Source organism: Populus alba, chromosome 19 (assembly GCF_005239225.2).
Source record: "Populus alba chromosome 19, ASM523922v2, whole genome shotgun sequence".
NCBI lineage: Eukaryota > Viridiplantae > Streptophyta > Magnoliopsida > Malpighiales > Salicaceae > Populus > Populus alba.
Genome location: NC_133302.1, coordinates 19353394 through 19372196, shown reverse-complemented (window position 1 = coordinate 19372196; position 18803 = coordinate 19353394). Strand labels below are relative to the sequence as shown.

General features: G+C 29.6%; 2 protein-coding genes across 3 annotated transcripts; one reads left to right on the top strand and one right to left on the bottom strand.

Moving 5' to 3' along the window:
- Positions 1–7988: 7988 nt before the first annotated feature.
- Positions 7989–8827, top strand: LOC118056593 (uncharacterized). Its single transcript, XM_035068839.2, has one exon. The coding sequence runs from the start codon at positions 8021–8023 to the stop codon at positions 8606–8608; it is 588 nt and encodes a 195-aa protein (XP_034924730.1). The 5' UTR covers positions 7989–8020; the 3' UTR covers positions 8609–8827.
- Positions 8828–10199: 1372 nt separating this feature from the next.
- LOC118056592 (uncharacterized) lies at positions 10200–14353 on the bottom strand. 2 transcript variants are annotated; one of them, XM_035068838.2, is made up of 7 exons: positions 13935–14353; positions 12114–12185; positions 11939–12006; positions 11440–11578; positions 11267–11350; positions 11021–11110; positions 10200–10936 (listed from the first exon to the last, which is right to left on the bottom strand). In XM_035068838.2, exons 1-7 carry the CDS (start codon positions 14199–14201, stop codon positions 10931–10933), a joined length of 726 nt encoding a protein of 241 aa, XP_034924729.1. In that variant the 5' UTR covers positions 14202–14353; the 3' UTR covers positions 10200–10930. The 2 variants fall into 2 exon arrangements, with proteins under 2 accessions (XP_034924729.1, XP_034924728.1); XM_035068837.2 differs by having other exon boundaries at positions 11021–11116; positions 13935–14351.
- Positions 14354–18803: the final 4450 nt, after the last annotated feature.

The following is an 18803-nucleotide window of genomic DNA, read 5'->3' as shown; positions in this document are numbered from 1 at the left end:
GCTACACGCAGCAAAACAATCATGGCAAGAAGATAGCCTAGCAATTCTCGGTTGTTATTTTGTTTTGTTGTGTGTTACATGACAATATTGTAATAAGAGAGCCCAACAATTTTTTTGTGGTTATTTTGTTTTATTATGTGTTGTGTTGGCTATAAAATGTTATAGAACGCGATGTGTTTATGTATAAGGGTAAAGAAAGGTTCTTTTCTATATATCAAAAAAGTGTTTACGAATTTGTGCTAAGTTTTTATCTATGTTAGTTATTGGCATTTGAAACTTTTGAGGTGAAACTCACAAAAAATCATTCACACAAAGGTGTTATATTATAATGGGTAGTTCATATAATAGTGTTATGTCAAAAACCCAAGATAAAATAGCTCACATAAAAATGTTAAAGAGGCTCAAAATGTAATGGTCTATGCACACAATATTGTTATTTAAAAAGGATAATTTTTAACCGAAAACATTAAATTTGATGATAAATTTCTTTCTAAGTTCCAACTCAAGGAGACAACCATATGAGTTTTTTAGAGAAATATATATATTTTTTATTTTTATTCTTGTATTATTTATCATGATGCTTTTTTATTTTTCTTTTCCTATTTGAAATGAACATTTTTCCTTGTTTATTTTTTTATTCAGTATTATTAAAATTTTATAGTTTATATATATATATGTTTGTGATAATCTCTTAAAAGGTAAAGATATGAACAAGTAAAATTAAGTATTTTAAGAATTATACTATAATTCTAGTGTTCTGGGAGAGGTTTGTTATGTTTTATTATACTATAACCAGGTTTGTGACAAATCTATTTATTCTTCACTTTTATTTGCATCAAGTTCATAGTCCAAAGTTATTAAATCTAGTATGTTTTATGACTTGGTCCAAGATTTTGATTGTGGGTTAAACAAGTTAAATCATGTTAATTTAAAATAATATTATTTCAAGATTAAAAAATAATAATAAAAAATTGTGGGTTGGTCTATCAAGTTGCTCGGTTTTAATCGAATCAATTTCCACTCAATATTTTTAGCCCGCCATGCCTGATTTGGAGTTAACTAGATCTGGTTTAATAAGAGTCCCTAGCAGTAAAAGAATTAAATAAACTCTCTTGTTGAAAATTTTCCACATTGCTCTAGATGAAAAAAAATCTTCAAATGGATCCTACGTAAACGTCAAAAGAATGGTAATTAGTACAAGCCCGATTCAATCCTAAATCAGCAATTATTAGTTAAAAAGTCCTAATTAACAACAAACTTAGTCTTTCTAACTAGTCACCCATAACTCTATTATCAGTATTTTCTTCCTGCACTATCAGTAAGTGATAGATGCAGTTTTCTATTTAACAGAACATGAGTAGCTGGAATTGATCTATTAGTAGTAAATAACATAGTTATTAAACACGATATATCAAGTTAGGTTCATACAAAAACTTGAAAAAATCAAGTTTAAAAAAATAAAAAGGGAGTTAATTTAATTTGATTCAATTAATCTGTTAATCCAATTAAATATTTAAATTCATTTTAAAAATTAATATAATATTGATTAATATGAGTTAATTCGATGAATTTATAATTAGAACTTTAAAATATTCATGTATCAATTTATAATATATAATAGAACATGTTTATTTTATATTTAAAAAATATTTTTGAAGATTTTTGGAATTTTTTTATTATTATTCTAGATTGTTTTGATGTATTGATATTTAAAAATATATTTTAAAAAATAATAATAATATTTTAATATATTTAAAAAAAAACACTTTAAAAAAACAACAATCAAACCATTTCAAATAATATCTAAATTAAAAAGGAAAAAAAAACAGTAGCACGGAGAAAACGACATTTTCATTTAACATAAAAAAATGACCATTTATAGATTTAAAAAAGAAAAAGAAAAAGAAAAGTTTGAATTATCAACCTCTTTGTTCTTGTCAATAGTCCCTATTCCATAGACGAGACTCCCTTAGCTCGACAACCTTGCATGCTCCCTATGAATCTGAGGTCTTGGAAGTTCCCCCACCAAGGTACTACTAGTGGTACTTTATGTTTTCCTAGCTCTTACCAAGGATTCTTTGATAATAATAAAAAATTAAGTATTGCTAGGACTTGTAATCCGTGATCTGTTTTCACAATAAATTTATTCAATTGAAGTTGATTAATAATTAAATCTAGATTTTTTATCAAGTAAGTAATTACAAACTCGAAAAATAAAATGAACATGCATTTGAAGCAATATAAAAAAAAATAAACTATACCATGCAACAGGATGTAAATGCAAATTGTATTTCACGAGTCATCAATCATATTATTGGGTGTTTATGCACTATAACGCCAAGGCTAATTGAATTTAATAAATCTTGCCCCCTTTCTCCTTACATGCAATCTAAAATAACTACAAAGAAGATAATTCCAATTGAAATTTCTTTTCATCTTCTGAATGTCTCGAGAAAAATGTTTTATTTAAAATAAATTATTTTTTTGTTCATGATTTTTAAATGATGGTAATCGAATAAAAAAAATTAGTTTTTTTTTTTACGGTGAAGGTGACACAAGATGGTTGCAACAATGATGTTAATGATAGTTATGGTTGTAGTATCTATGGTAATAATAATGATGATATTAATAATAATAATCATAAGTTGATGGATTATTGTGATAGCGGTAACAATGATAATTGTGATGAAAAAGTGCTTGAAAGTATGGTGGTATTTGTTTTTCAAAGTGTTTTTGCTCTAAATAATATTAAAATATATTTTTAATATATATATATATATATATATATATTTTTCTGTTATCAAATGCATAAAAAAAACATAAAAAAATTAATTCAAATCAATTTTTTTAATTTTTAACAAAAAACATAATGAAACTCACTTCTCTCATGCCTCTATAATAATAATAACAATTGCTTTTATAACAAAGTGACGACAATGATAATAATTGGTAATGGAGATGAGGTGTGATGGTTATTGTTGTGGTCATAATGATTTTAGAAATGATCGTAAATGGTGGTGTTATTGTTGTGAGGGTTAAAATTATGTTCATCCAAATCAATCAAAATGATATTATTTTAATTTTTTAAAAACTAAAATAATATATTGTAAAAACTTAAATTAGATTTTAAACGGGTGAGAAATTAACTCATCAAATGGACATAATCAACTTTGAGTGATATTTCTTAACATATAGTCATGATCAAGACATGTCAACTAGATACACCGAGTCAAGTTTAATAATTTTGTCATTTTTCTTGTTCATTATATTTATTTTCTCTTTAAAAAAATAACATGAAAAACAGTAAAAAAAATAAAAATAAAAATAAAGTTTTTTTTTCTTAAGTAGCACACTAGGAAAATAAATTTGAGGAAATAACACAATAAAAATACTTACATGGAGAAATAACATAATTTGAAGAGTCTCGGCTCGGGTGTATACAATTTTATTAAAATTTCTTAAAAGCCATTTTAGATTTAGAATTTCATCTAATTTTTTTTACTGTAATAGTTTTTAAAATATATAAAAAAAACCTCTAAATAAAGTTTATATTGGCGGGAAATCACTGTCAGAGCAGTTTCTACGTTTTCAGGTAGATGTTTCTGACGGTGGATCCCACTTGTCTTTAACACGATCCTTTACCTTCTCTTACACTCCTGCTCACACACCCACGAAATACACTCGCTTCACTGACCAAATACGTGTCTAATTTGCACGTGGCATGTTATTACTTGCTCGTGTCCTGTCAGCATGTCTCCGATGGAAAACTACAGTGTATGGAGTTCGTGCTCAAACAGATTTTGGGTTGTAGGATGGCCCCACAAAAGACACAGCTAAACTGAACGCAAAAGTCCACATTCTGGTCATACGTGGGACCCACACGGTTTTCAGTTTGTCTGATTATACTTGGATGGATACATTGTCAAAGTCGAGTACGGTCACACCTTGCTGCTAAAGATTAATTATTTTTTTTCATGTTAGTACATGGTTTATACAAAATTTCAAGATGCCTCTTAAGTTTTTTTGGATTTTTGAAAAAAATATAAGACTAGCGTTGAGAAATTTTAAAATAGATATTTAAATGAAACATTGTTAGATCCATGAGAGTAAAATATATTTTTCCCAAACTTAAAAGTTTGTTTTGGTATGATTTATGAAAGATGACTTTTGATTTTAAGTCATAATTTATTTTTTTTTATAAATAATTTATGACACAAATAAGTTAAAATAATTCTAAATCAGAAGTATTTTGGCTAAAGTTTACTGAAATCAATATTTTCAAGGAATATATGTATTATAAGTAAGAATTTATAAGTCAAAAATTACCTATTTTAATTTTTGATTAAATAAAAAATTTGATTCAAGTCAAAATATATTTAAAAAATAACTTTTCTATATATCAAGCCATTTATAAAATTTATAAAACATATTAACAAAATGTATTTAGAAGTATTTTTGTTTAATCGATTTTTTTTACAATTAACGGTTTGATTTTTTTTGTTATTTTATTTTTATTTTTTCAGTTTAATTGATTTTTTTTCTCATCCCTGCTAATACATCCATAACCTTTTTCACGTGTTAAAAGTTAAGGAGCAAATTAAATAAATCTGTAAAAAAATCATACTGAACAGAAATTGAATTTCCACAATATATTCATATAATAATTGTCATAAATGACTAAGATATATGCTCATTGGGCCGAAAACTATATTGTTTGATTATCGTTTTCTTTCGTTTTCCTTTATTTTTTTTTTTAAAATAATATATGAAAGTGAGAGTTGGATTGATGGTTCGTGGGTCATCGTCGTTGACCGAGAAGGCATGACCGTGGGATAGGTTCGTATAACAGTGAATCCATCGGAAATCATGGCAGAAATCATGGGTTCCTGTGTCTTGTGAACTCGAATGAAAAGGACATAAAATCTTGAAAATTGCACGGATCTTATTCATAGAATATAATGAAAATCCATTCACTTTCACAATAATTTTAGGTAGGGTATTACTAACATCGATTATTTTTTAAAATATTTTAAAATAATATTTTTTATAATTATTTTTAAAATTAAAATATCAAAATAATATAAAAAATTAAAAAATTATTAATTAAAAAAATATATTTTTTTAAAAAGACACTCTTAAAATGAAAAAATAAACAGACCTTTATTATTATTTGGTAAAAAACATTTAGTGTATTTGTTGATTTTTTTAATTAAAATATATTAAAATAATTTTTTTTATTTTTAATATCAATATAAAATCATTAAAACACACTAATATAATATTTTATAAACAAAAATCTATTTAAAAAACAACTTTAACCACAAAAATAAACACATTATAATCAATTATTTAGCTAAAAATTTGAATTTAAAAGACCCTTGTCAAGCATAGCCAAGTTTCTTGCATCCTAATTCTAAAAAAATCCGTTGCTTTCTTGAATCGGTTTCCCATTTCATCGTAGAAAAAAGGAATTACAACAAAATTTATATTAAAATTCCATACAATATGGTTTGTTAGCTCATAGATGATAGAATGTAACGATAAATGATATAGTTTCTACGTGTTCCAAAGATGACTATCGCCTCGAATTATTAACTCTACGTTTTTTGCAATTAGGTTATGATTAGACAGATCTCGAGGTTAATATTTTTAAGTTCAATTTTATTCTTTTTCATAAGCATGTTCTACCGACCTCAATAAATCAATTTTCTTTCACCGACTTTCATTATAATCACACGATATTATTTCTTTCTCCTAATTTTAGTGCCCTTTTTAACAAGTTAATTTTTAGAGTATTTATTTTTAATATTAGTATATTAAAATAAAATAAAACATAGAAAAATTCATTTGAAAAAAAAAAACAAATAAAAAATTTTAATTTTTTTCAAAAATAGTTTTAAAATACTAAAACAAAAAGCTTTTAATATTTACTCAGTGCTTAAAGAAAAGCACAAAATCAAATCAACTCACTCTGTTTCTTTGCTTTTGTTTTTTTTTTGTCTTTAAAAATTTTAAAAATATATGGTGGTTAAATAATGTCAAACGTTGATGGGGTCAACATCTACCTTTAGGGTTCCAAAAGCTTTCTCGAATGTGCAAAAATCATTTTCAAGGCACAAGAATTTTTCCAACAAAGCAACCTACCCATTGTTTCTTCTTCTTCTTGGTTTTTTTTTTTTTTTAATTTTCTCAATGATCATGGCGAGATACCTTCATTCAGATAACAACAATTCTAAACACATGCTTAGGAGAAAAAAGCACACACGTAATATCTTCTTGTACGCACAATGGCGAGTAGGAATCACATTATTTAACTAGGTTTGACAAAATTGCCTCTTCTCCTCCCATTTTTCATGACAAGATTAGCGGAAAGAGTGGGATGATGCTCTTGTTTTGTCGGTAAATTATTTGATAAATGTTTTGAAAATGTTTGTATTCTTGTTGGATACATACATTTGTCAATTAAAATTAAGTCACTATCTCTTTTGAAGAAAGTTCCGTCGATCTTAGCTTGCTTTCTTGTCCCTTATTTTTTCATCATTATCATGTTATATTACAATCACTAAAATGAATTTTCATTGTTTAATAAAACAAATTATAAATATTCCTACTTGACAAAGTTTTAGCAAAATGGGGGCCATGATTAATATTTTTTTATTTTCTTTTCTTTTTCTAGGCCACAAGACTAGAGGCTACAGGTTTCAAGTTGGCCCAAACGAATCTCTATGAGGTAATGGAAGTTAGCTGTGGCTTGAATTTACACCGAAATCAATGAGCCCAACCACATTTAATTATAGAGATGGTTGCCGTCTTGAAAAAAAAAAGAGAGTAAAGATAATAAAGGGGACAACTTCTCTTATACCTTTTATTTTAAAAAGATATAAATTCATTTTTGATGAGTTTTAAAATTTAAGATGTTTAAAAATAAAATTAATATGTTAGATAATTAGTTGATTTTTTAGTTCAACCACTCTTATTTCTCAGATATTGGTAAGAAATAATTCACAAACTCATATTCTTGAAAAATTTGAAATAACTTGGTGTAATTTGACTTTTTTGCATAACAATACCAATTACAGTAAACGCTAGTAAAAGAAGTAAAACAGATGCATTTATTAATAAGTTATGTCATGTGTAAAATGCATTTAAGTATTAAATAATATTAACATCTAAAGTATTTATAAATTAATAATATAAAATGGTCATTATTGACATTTGTGTAATTAAAAAGTATAGCTTTAAGATATTAATAATTAGTCAATGAGATAAAGTAAAAACAAAGTTTTCAAAGAAAAACTTTTAATCAAAATTACAGGGAGATAACCCAAAAATATTGCGAAGGATAACAAATCTATTTGTTTTTATATTTCAAAAACGTTTTAAAAAAGTTTTAATGTTTTATTTTTTGTTTTAAATTAATATTTTTTTGGTATTTTAAAATTATTTTAATGTCTTGATGTCAAAAATAATTTTAAAAAATTAAAAACATATATTATTTTAATATATATTTTACATAAAAAATATTTTAAAAATATTCGTAACCACACTTCAAAACTCGCTGAATAACATACGACTTAGCATCCCTACAAGGAAAAATAAAAATAAATAGTGTATGCTATATATATATATATTTCATTTTAATTTATTTTATTAAGTATAAATAATATATTTTTTTAATTTTAAAAATTTCATAATATTTTAAAAAACATATAATATCTTTTCTTTACTTTATGCAAATTAACTTAAAAGCATACAGTTTGCCACAGTGAGTGTTATAGGACCCATAAAATTTCATTTAAAACAAGTCCATGTGTGGAGCAAGTAGCAACTCCACACAGAGAACATAAATATACGGGCATGGACAATTTGTTCCGGGCCTCCGATTTACGGGCCTAGAATAGTTGCATGGCCCAACAATCGAGCTGGAGCCCAACACAAACATCTGAAGCGGACCGCTCCTCGTTATATAAAGCATTAACGAACAAGCAGGGTTTTAGCAAATCCTTAAAACCCTAAAAAGATGAAGACGGTGACCGGCAAAATCACAGATTCAACACCGGTGTCAATCTCCAAAGCGGCTTCTATACTCTCCAAGTTCGTATCCTCTGAGAACGGCGCTTCCCAGGCCTTAAACGCTTACCTTCGTCGCGCCACCGCCGCTTTCGATGAGCTGTCACGGCTTCACTCAAAATCCGATCGACGGAAACACAAAAAGGATTCATCTTTGATTCGGAGTGTGGAGGCGAGTCAATCCGAGTTAGTGAATAATAGTGAGCAGATGTTGAAGAAGGAGGTTAAGGAAGAGGGTAGTGTGGGAGATGAGGAGATAGAGAGTAAGAAGGAAAAGAAGAGGAAGAGGAAGGGTGATTTGGCAGAGCAAACTGAGAAGAGCAATGGGATAAAGAAGGAAAAGGCAGAGGTTGAGGAGAATGGGAGTGTGGTGGACAAAATTGAAATTAGAGAAGAAGAGGAAAATAAGAAGAAGAAGAGGAAGAGGAAGAGTGGAGAGGTAGAGGTAAAGGAGGAGAGGGATGAGGAAGAGAAGGATGGATTGGAGGAGGAGGGCCAAAGGAAGAAGAGGAGGAGAAAACAAGTGGATGATAATTGAGTGAAAAAGGAGGTTTCTTCTTGTAATCGGATAATTGGGTATTTCAATTATTGTTGGGAATGAAATTTACTGCTTTTCAAATATGTTTATGTGCTTTGAAATTTACATATTCAGCTTAGATTGTTTTGTTCTTTGAACTTTATAGATTGCTTGAGAAATTTTGGTCGCAGTAGTTGTTATTTGTAAAGCAGAAACCAGAATGCTGACTGCTGATCATCATACAGCTTGTTAAAAGCAGACTCTATATAATTCTAAAACTAGCTAGGTTTGGTTCTGCGGGTCTTCTTGGGCAGGTTTGGCCTGACCCTGACAGCAGTGGCTCCTAACTTACACTTGGCTGGTCAACTCAGTGAACCTGCCAATGTAATGTCTTTGCCTGCATGGGCTGTACACGTTTCCTGTTTAGTTGAGTGGTGAGCTTTCCTCTTTATTTTTCAAAACAAACCAGTTCTCGTGGCTCTGTTCCTGCGTTCTTATGATTATTATTGCTTTGCTTTTGGATTTTTCTGGCAATATAACTTGAGACTTTTTACTCTCTTGTTAAGTTTTGAGTTGATTATATTGGATTATCGTTACAAGGAAATTGAATAATTTAGCTAACTACTAGATGCATCAGCCTTCATTTGTTTGATTTATATTTAGTTGCTGGGACAAAATGAGGAGAAAAAACTAAAGTGTAGTGCTTTCTTGAAAACAAAGTAAAATTCTGCACAACTTTGTTTCAATGGTGTTTTGCTGGTAATAAGGATATTGATAGTGAGCGTTCTGCTCAACAGGATTGCAGCAACGACATTGGTTTGGCAATATGGGGAGAAATCAGGGTTTGAATCATGAAAGGGGTTTGCCTGGGGTATGGTGAGTTATTCCTTCAGGGTATTGCACTGGTTTTGCGATTCTTCTGTCTGGATGTTGGTGTGTTTTAAAATTGATGAAGCAATGAAGGCTGTTCTTGATGAAATTCCACATTTTGTTGTCTTCAAACGATGAATTGTATGGATAGCTTTGCTATGTCCTTGTGGCTTGTAAGATTTCAATGATTGAAATGCAGTTGTGCTGAGCTGCTGATTTGAAGGCTCCAATTTAGAACAAAAGACACAATTCACTGCAGCAAGCTGGTCCTCAATGGCTCCTCGAGGCGATTTGAGACTGACTGCCTGATTGTTATTATATCGATTTACTTGAGGTTTTATTAACTCCAATGGCACCTATGCAATGATTTAGAGGTAGTATTTTTGTGCAGATGTTAGGATTTTTTAAAAAGCATTTTCATTTAAAAATATATTTTTTTATTTTTCACATTACATATTAGAATTATTAAAAAAATACTAAAAAAATATCAATTGAATATTTTTTCAAACCAAACATATTCATTTTTTAAAAACAGTTTCAAAACACAAATTAGCGATACCAATTGAGAGAGTATGGTCATGTAATTATTACTTCGCTCTTTATATATTTTTTAAATAAAAAGGAAAAAGGAGAAATGATTATCGTTGAAAATTAATTTTTTATATTGCGTTTTCATAATTGTTTTTTTTTTAATGATTTTAATATATTAATATTAAAAATAAAAAACCAAAATATTTCTAGATGAAAAAATAATTTTTAAAAACACACCAAAACCCACTCAAATGGAGCGGATCCAAAGAACAACATTTTTTAAGAGAGGAAAAAAAAGCGCCACTCAAATGGAGCGGATCCAAGAACAACATTTCTTCGGAGAAGAGAAAAACAAGGGGGTTGTGTGGACAATCTTGCTTCCGTTGAGAACTAGGTCTCACATTATACAAGCAAGAACAGACCTAGCAAACTAGGGCTGCCAAGGCGGCGAGAGCACTTGAGTGCTGAACCTCGTCATGTTGATTCTTCCTGGGACCAGGCGTGGTGGATTAGATTTCGCTTAATGGCTAAGACTGTTTCATGGCCGGTTAATCATTCCAACCAACCAAGTGTTTTTCCAAAGAAACCTAGCATTGAGCATGGTGTTATCGCCATCATCCTCTTCTAGACATGTAATCATTTCTTGCACAAACCACTCTTAAGCTTCTAATCAATGCATCCCATGATATCCAACAGGATGCTTTGTTGCCTCTAACACGAAATATAATGACTAATGAACTCGTTTTTTTCACATTTACATCTTCTTTTGAGTTCTTAGGTAGCTGGGGTAAACCCTAGTTCTTAAAATGCCTTTCCATTGCTGATCTTTTCAACCATTTTGGTAGCTGTTACTTTAAATACAACATGGCAAATTGCCATGGGCAAAAGCGCTTGCCCGTCAGAGGCAAGAAGAGACGCAAAAGCACAAAAACCATGCCTCTCTTAACCCTGTGTTAGAAAAATCAATGAATAAATTAAACACATCAGCAGATGAATAGCAAACCAGGTAAGAGTAAATGATCAAAGATATACATGTCTCCTCCTTCGGCTTTGCGCAATGTACCAAGAGCGGGCCATCACATAGCATGGCAAAAGAAAACCAGCGAATTGAAGAAGCGAAACCTGAAACTGAAAATGTGATCTCTGAGTTTAGATTTTACACAATATCGAGTTGATACTGTAAAAGCACCTGATTTTTCAAGGATCGGGATGTTTGTGGAGTGCATGCACATGCATGTTCACAAGTGTATCCGACCTTTTAGGGGCACCATAACTTACACCGAAGAATGATGACGTTTCTTGCACCATCCCTGAATCCCTTGTAACCATTAGAGCTTGGCGGAGTAGCAAGATTATAAGCAACTGCGCATAATGTTGACCGAAATTAGCTTGAAAGCACGTAAAAGAGCATCGATATACATAAGAATGTTGTTCAGAAACAGTTTGCTTACAATGAGAGCAACAGAACGAAGACAAGCAAGGCTGCTTGTATTAGTGACAGCATAATCCTCATACTCTGATTGCAGCAATTGATGTTCAAGAGCTAGAAGATGAGAATCATGCAGATCAATGTGGTGGCCCCACGCTTGCCTATTTGATAATGTAGAAACACACAGAAAAAAAAAACATTTAGAAGAGATTTTACTAGAACACTTATATCTTCTGGAAAGCTGCATCGGTATATAGAAACTCAAAGCATATTCTGCATAAAATTACAATAGAGCTCTATTCCTGATTACAACAGTGTTGGACCAAGTTACTTCCTCTTATGCAATCACAAACCAGTATTAGCCTAAGAAACTGGTATTTTGGAAGAGAGCTTCACATGGATTTGGCATTTTCTATAATGGTAGTATCTAGGTTTTCCTAGAAATATCCTATAATTTCCCCCCTACTTTTCATTCTCTCTGTCACATCTGCACGATGGAGAACCCAGTAGTCAGTTATTACCTTATATCAATTGCTATAACATCAGGATTGCTGCGGGCTGGTGGAAGGGAATAATTTGGTGAGAAAACCTGCCAACCAGAAAGCCCATTTTATACAAAATCATGCATCACAAAAATACCTTCTGGAAATGTACCTAGCATGCAAAACTGCAGTAATAGCTTGCAGAACCCCTTGCCTGATTGCAGATTTCACAGGTAATGTCACCTTTTTTGTTGCACCATCTCTGGATGCACTTTCTATGAGCAAACTGTAAGTGAAACTTACAAAAATCAGTGGAAATGGCACATACATGGCGGCCAGCAAAGACTGCCAAAAACTATAGCAAACCATTCTTAGACCGTGCATTAGGGCATGAAATATCTTGAATGCCAGAGTTGATGACTAGCATAAGGGGAACTACACGCACACATTTAAAAGAGCAGCATTTACTAACAAGCACAAATGGGGATGCAGCCCATTTGCTAAAAATAAGAAAAAAAACAAAAAAAAAAAACAGAATTCCATACTCTAAACCAGAGCAAGTTGCAATTTATCTAGAAATACAAGGCAACTCCTCTAGCCCAACGCCTCTCTTATTTGTCCCCGGCATGCTAGCCAAAATGCAGCTAGAGGACATAAGAAAAGAAAGCATCTTTAATCTAAACTTTGATTGTATACCCTTCCAAGCCAAAACCAGCCTTCAATTGGAAATATTTATAAACAAAGATACACATTAGGAGCAACCAACATCTAGAAGCATAGTATAATATCAAAAACTCCATCATATCCAAAATGCGTCAGCTCTATCAAATTCTATGCATTTGTGTTAATCAAATCAGGTGAAGAACTTTAAGATAAAATTCCATTTGGTCTTCTTACAGCTGATGAACGTGAAAATGCCTTTCCTTCCCGCTAGGTTGGTTTATTGCATACAAAAAGAAAAAAAGTTAACAGCAACTTTCATGAAATACGGAACTTGTGGCACAAAATAAGAAACTTGTTAGTCACCTATTGAAAAACAAGGAACTTTCAACAAAACAATACGGGGTGACGGTGGATAAGATAACTGTTGTACACATTGAAAAGTGCTAGTCCCTTGATAAATTCTTTCAAACCAAAAAATTAAGCCCTTTCACACAAATCTATTCAAGCTAATAAGGAAATTCGGGTAAAATACACCTTAATATTCACATTTTGTACAGAGAAAATATTCAGAATGTGTTTGTTTTTACGTTTAAAAAGTGCTTTTGAGAATTTTTGAATATTTTTTATGATCATTTGAAAAACAATCGTTACCATAAAAACATGAATAATTCTCAACTATTTAAGGACTTCGTTTAAAAGCTCTTTATCAGTTTATTACCAAAACATGTCTTCCCTGTTAATCAAACAGTGTTTTATAAAATCAAAACCCACACGAAAAGAGAAGGTCAACTGTACAACAAACACACACCAAAATATGGACACTCATTAAATGCACACACCCACCAACACCTAAACTGTTCAATACACAATGGTAAACCACAAGTAGCTGATAACATGCATGAAAAAACCCCAACTTCGAAACGCAAAACATAACCGATTCTCAAAGCATCATCATGTTCAGAAAATTGAAGTTCAAATTTGGAAACTAAAGCTATATACAACTCCCAGACAGGCAAGGACCTTGAGAGCTGTGATGAAACACAAAGTGACAGAAAAACCTCCATATCCAAGACGAGAGAGAGAGAGAGAGAGAGAGAGATAGAGAGAGATAGAGAGAGAGAGAGACAGAGAGAGTTGACTGTAAAACTAAAAGACAATCAACAAAAATCTCAGAACCGAAGAAACCAGCATCCCGAAAGCACACCATAAAACAGAAAGAACGCAACTTTAAGCTTGAAAAGAAGGAAAACAAGTAGAAAAATCCATTCAAAAAATCGAAATCCAGAAACATGTTAGCAAAAAATAATAATTAAAACCCACCACCAAAAAATAAAAAAAAAATATTCAAAATTCAGAAGAGAAAAGTAATGACCTTGAGGGTGCCATTACAAGAACAAGGAGCTTCCAGAGCAAGAACCTCATCTTCCTCTTGGCATATCCTACATTCAACCATCTCTACTTTCTTCAAAGAACATGAAGACCCTTCTTCGTTTCCTTTCACAGAACCAACACTCTCTTTCACATTACCATCCTTACTTGTTGCTTCACCATTTCTTTCTCTTTCTCCATTATTAACTGGCTCAAAACAACTTGAGGCCACTATGATTCTGTCTACACACACCATCAAATCATCAACCATCTCTCCCCACCCCTCTCTCCCTTTCTCTATAATGTGAAAGATCTTTTTATACTTTCTCTCTCTAGTTCTTCGTGGCTCGTGTCGCTCTCTCTCTCTCTCTCTCGAAGTGGAGGAAGATGGCAGGAGAGAGGGGGAGTGGGAGAGTGGGAGAGTGGGGCTTTCAAAAGGTTAAGGTGGGTGCGCGGAATTTACGAAACGGACCTCGTCTCTAATGTTTGGCTGCACCTGAGTGGACCTGGTCGTAGAGTTTACTTACATTTTAGCCAGAAATTTTTTGCTAGTGCTTGCCTGACATGGAAGTACGTCACTGATTTTGACTGAAAATACAATATAAACAATTCTTTAAGAGGTAATATCAAAATATCTTCCAAAATTACAGCTTAACAAACATCAATTGAAGTTGTATCATAATATTGAAAATTATATCGTAAGAAATTGCCTTATGCATTGATCGAATTCTACTGGATGTTTGACTGATTGTAAACATCAATTGAAGTTTTGAGTGTTCAATCTTGTGTTTTTCCTTTTAACGAGCATGAGACAGGGCGATAGAATGAGTGCTGATCAATGAACAATGAAATATTGCCTCAATAATTAGCTGTTAATAGCTATATTTAATCACATTAGACTGACCGTTGCTTAACATTTGATTAATAAGTGCGACCCAATGCAGTAAAAACAACCAAAAACGTTAAGAAAACACTTTAAATTTACCATTTTGTTCTTATCATATCATTTTTATTTTTATTTTTATTTTTATCAATTCAATTCAAAGGAGCGGCAAGCATGTGTGGGGGAGTGTGCATGCATGCCAAAGGAACGTTGACGACATGTTCTTAAGAAAACCCTATGATCTATATATTTTATCACAAGAATTCTCAAATCAATTTATAATTGTCTACTGGGTTTTCAATCTCTCTCCAAGGAATATATTTTTATCCATGGTTTTGGCCTCTTGCCCTTTACACTAATCTAAAATTGTAAGATATTTCTTTCCCGAATATGTTTTTTGTTTTTGGTGCACGACAATAATTCAATAACGTGTTTAGAATCTTAATTGAATTCAATTATAAAATTTTTAATGTTTAGAATCCTTTAATTCTATTTGAAATTCAATATTTAAAAATACTATAAAAATAAATGATAGATCAACCCTTTTGATTTATAAATTCAAAAATATAAAATTTAATGTTAAAATTAACCTTTTCAAAATGCCCATCTACCCTTTTTTTATAAAAAAACTATTTGAAAACTATAAAATAAAAATAACAAGAGTAATATACAAAACAAAATTAATTGAATTTTATTTTTAAAAAATATTTAGATTCAATTTATTTATAATTTGAATTCACATTAAATATTATAATTGAATTCAATTATAGTAAACAATTGATTCTAAAATGATTATTAATTTGTTAAATCCCTTTTGGCAAATGACGAAGAGGATACCAAAACCAAGAACTAAGGAATGTTTTCAGGGGAATTAGTGAAAAAGAAAAAGAAAAAAGACACAATGCGATATCACATGTGATATTTGATGCCTGAGAGTAACAAAAAGATCACAGGACAAAAGGGTAATTCTAATCTGGTAGCCATAGCAATTCAAGATGATTGCGTGTTGCTTTCAAATTGCTAGTTTATGTGGTTGCTGTTCTTATTTTTTCCATTATCAATTTTGATTGAATCGTAAGTATGTATGCTTTCTAAGTTATCATCTTAATTAGGTTTAAATCCAAGAAACAGTTTGATGAAATAAAGTTTTTGTAGCTATACAAAGAAAAAAAATAAAAATAATAAAATATTTTTTAAAACACAAAAAAAAAACAGGATTCTATCATGCAAGATCTTTACCTAAATTGTTTCCCAGTATTTTATACTCTAAATGCAAGTCTATGCTTAGTATTGTGATAAAGAATATTTTTAAAATTTTAATATTAAATATATTAAAATTATTAAAAAAAACACTAAAAAATATTAATTAGATATATTTTAAAAACAAATATATTTTTTAAAATACACTAAAATACAGATGTAAATGCAATTCAATACAGTCACTCAAACTATCATCAAACAGATAAAAAAAAAGTGGATGGTTTATACTTTATATGGTTTAGCGTAAAGAATGCTACTTTACAAGCCATCTCTGTCTATGCAAGTGAGCATCCAGGCAGGCAGCACTGCCATCATTTGACAAAAAAAACGAAAACGAAGAGCATTGACATGGATGTTTCACATTAAATTTCAACATGTTTTTTATTTAAATTTGATTTTTTTTCATTTTAAATTGTTTTTTAAAATCATTTTAATGTTTTATATCAAAAATAAAATTTTAAAAATAAAAAAATATTATTTTTAATAAATTTTCAAATAAAAATTATTTTAAAAAATAACAACTATAAGCACCCTAAACCTTACTGCAATTTGACCTTACTGCAATTTGAACTTGAAGTTTTCGTAGTTTATACATTTCAAGTAATTGCTGCTGCTGCTGCTATTATTATTCTTATTATTGAATATTAATTTCGTACTATTTATTAGGGGGGGTTATATATGACTAAAGTGCTTAATAAGAATAATAATATAAGTTTATACATTTCAACTTATTATTGATTAGTTATGTGCCTTTATGATTTCAAGGCTGTTTTATAATTTGGTTTTAGCCATTTAATTTTTCAATTCAAAAAATCGTTGCAGGCATTGAGTTTATATGGATACAACTCCTCCTCCTCTTCTTCTTCTTTTAATTAACATACATATTCAAATCAACTTGCACGTACTTCAATTAATTTTATAAACACTAAAATTAATAATTATATATATCTTTAGTGGCCTTAAAGATATTTGAACTCGTAACTATTAAAAAATAAATTTAAAATCTGATAAGTTGAGTTACCTTTCAAGTTGGATCCAACTCTTCTTCTTTGATTAAGTGATGTAGTGGTGCATCTTGTTATTACATGTCACTATGTTCATATGATAATTTCTCCTTCATGTGATAACTTTTTTTTTTTTTTTCTCTTTTTCCACACAACTAACCTTTCGATAGTTTACAAATGATGGGTTTTTAATTAAAAAAAAAAAACTAAAAAACATTAGTATTTCGATCAACACTAGACTCCGTTACATTATAGATTATAATAATATAATAATGATTATATATATATCTAACAAAATTTGCAATGCTATCATCCATTATAAGTTGATTTTAAATCAATTTTTTTTAATCATAATTAAAATAAAAAATTATTGAACTCATTATAATTTACAATTTAAATCATAAGTTTGACGAATTAACCAAAATTAACTAGAATCAATTCAATACATCATTATCTTAATATTTGTTTTTAAGATCCCAACTTCAATCTTTTTTTTTTAAAGCCGAACAACTTTTATATATATATATATATATATATATATATATATATATATATATATAAAATGCCGACTCCAGTATTCATTGGCCAGAGAAGTTGAAGAATTGAAGTAAGTCAGCTCTTAATAACTAGATTTTATGCCAGTGACTAAAAGAAATGTATTAAGATTTAAGGTCAGATAAATTATGAATAATACACAATTTTTCAAAAAACATTTACCTATTAATCCATGCAAATCAACTCATTTACAGTTGACTGTCAAAAAAATAACCTTATTTACATATGTTTTGTTATTGAAATATTTATAACATTACTTTGATAAAATTAGGTGCACCATCTATCTCATGACAATGCACCAATTTCTTTCTAATATGTATTCGGATTTAATTTAATGTTTTTAATTGCAAGTTTATTTTAGAGTAAAAAATACCATGTAGGTGCACCATCAAAATGTTAAGCGATAGATTCAGATAAAAAAAAAATGATCTCTCACCTCGCCATGCTATTTAATATTTTTATTTAATTATGTGTCAATATTTTTTTTTAAATAAAATAAAAATAAAAATAAAATTGAAATAAAATAACTTGTTAATATAATTCCTTTACTTTTTATTGATTTGACTTTGTTCCTTGATGGGGTACTTGCATGGCCTGGACTCAAATCCAACCATGTAGGAGTTGGCTTTGGCTTGTCATAGAAAGTTCAACCTAGCAGTATCAACCACAACCTCGTTATCTCTTTCTGAATTTGACATGTCATCGAAAAATAAAAAATTCAAGTTATTATTATTTTATTTTTCTTCCTATAAATTTTTGAAATGACTTTTTATTAACTTAAATTAATGTGAGTTAATTCACCAAATCTAATATATGAGTAAAGAATATGATTAGTTTAACAATTTTTCTTTTAAATCAAGTTTATAATCTAATTATATAATAATAAAAATAAACATTTATAGAAAAAGAATTGCATTAAATGTCAAGAAAAAAAATATTATACAAAGATGTGCAAAAAACATGGTTGTTAATATATTGTTATCCTATTAAAAAAAATAGGAATTGAATAATACCCTATCAATTAATATCATAATAAATTTTTTAATTAATCCATTGATAAGAATCTCAAACAAAAAATTTTGATTCGAAACTTGAGCTTATAATATTTGAATAAAAAAACATGAAAAGATTTTATTTTTATTAAAAAAATATTAAAACGATCATGTTTTAG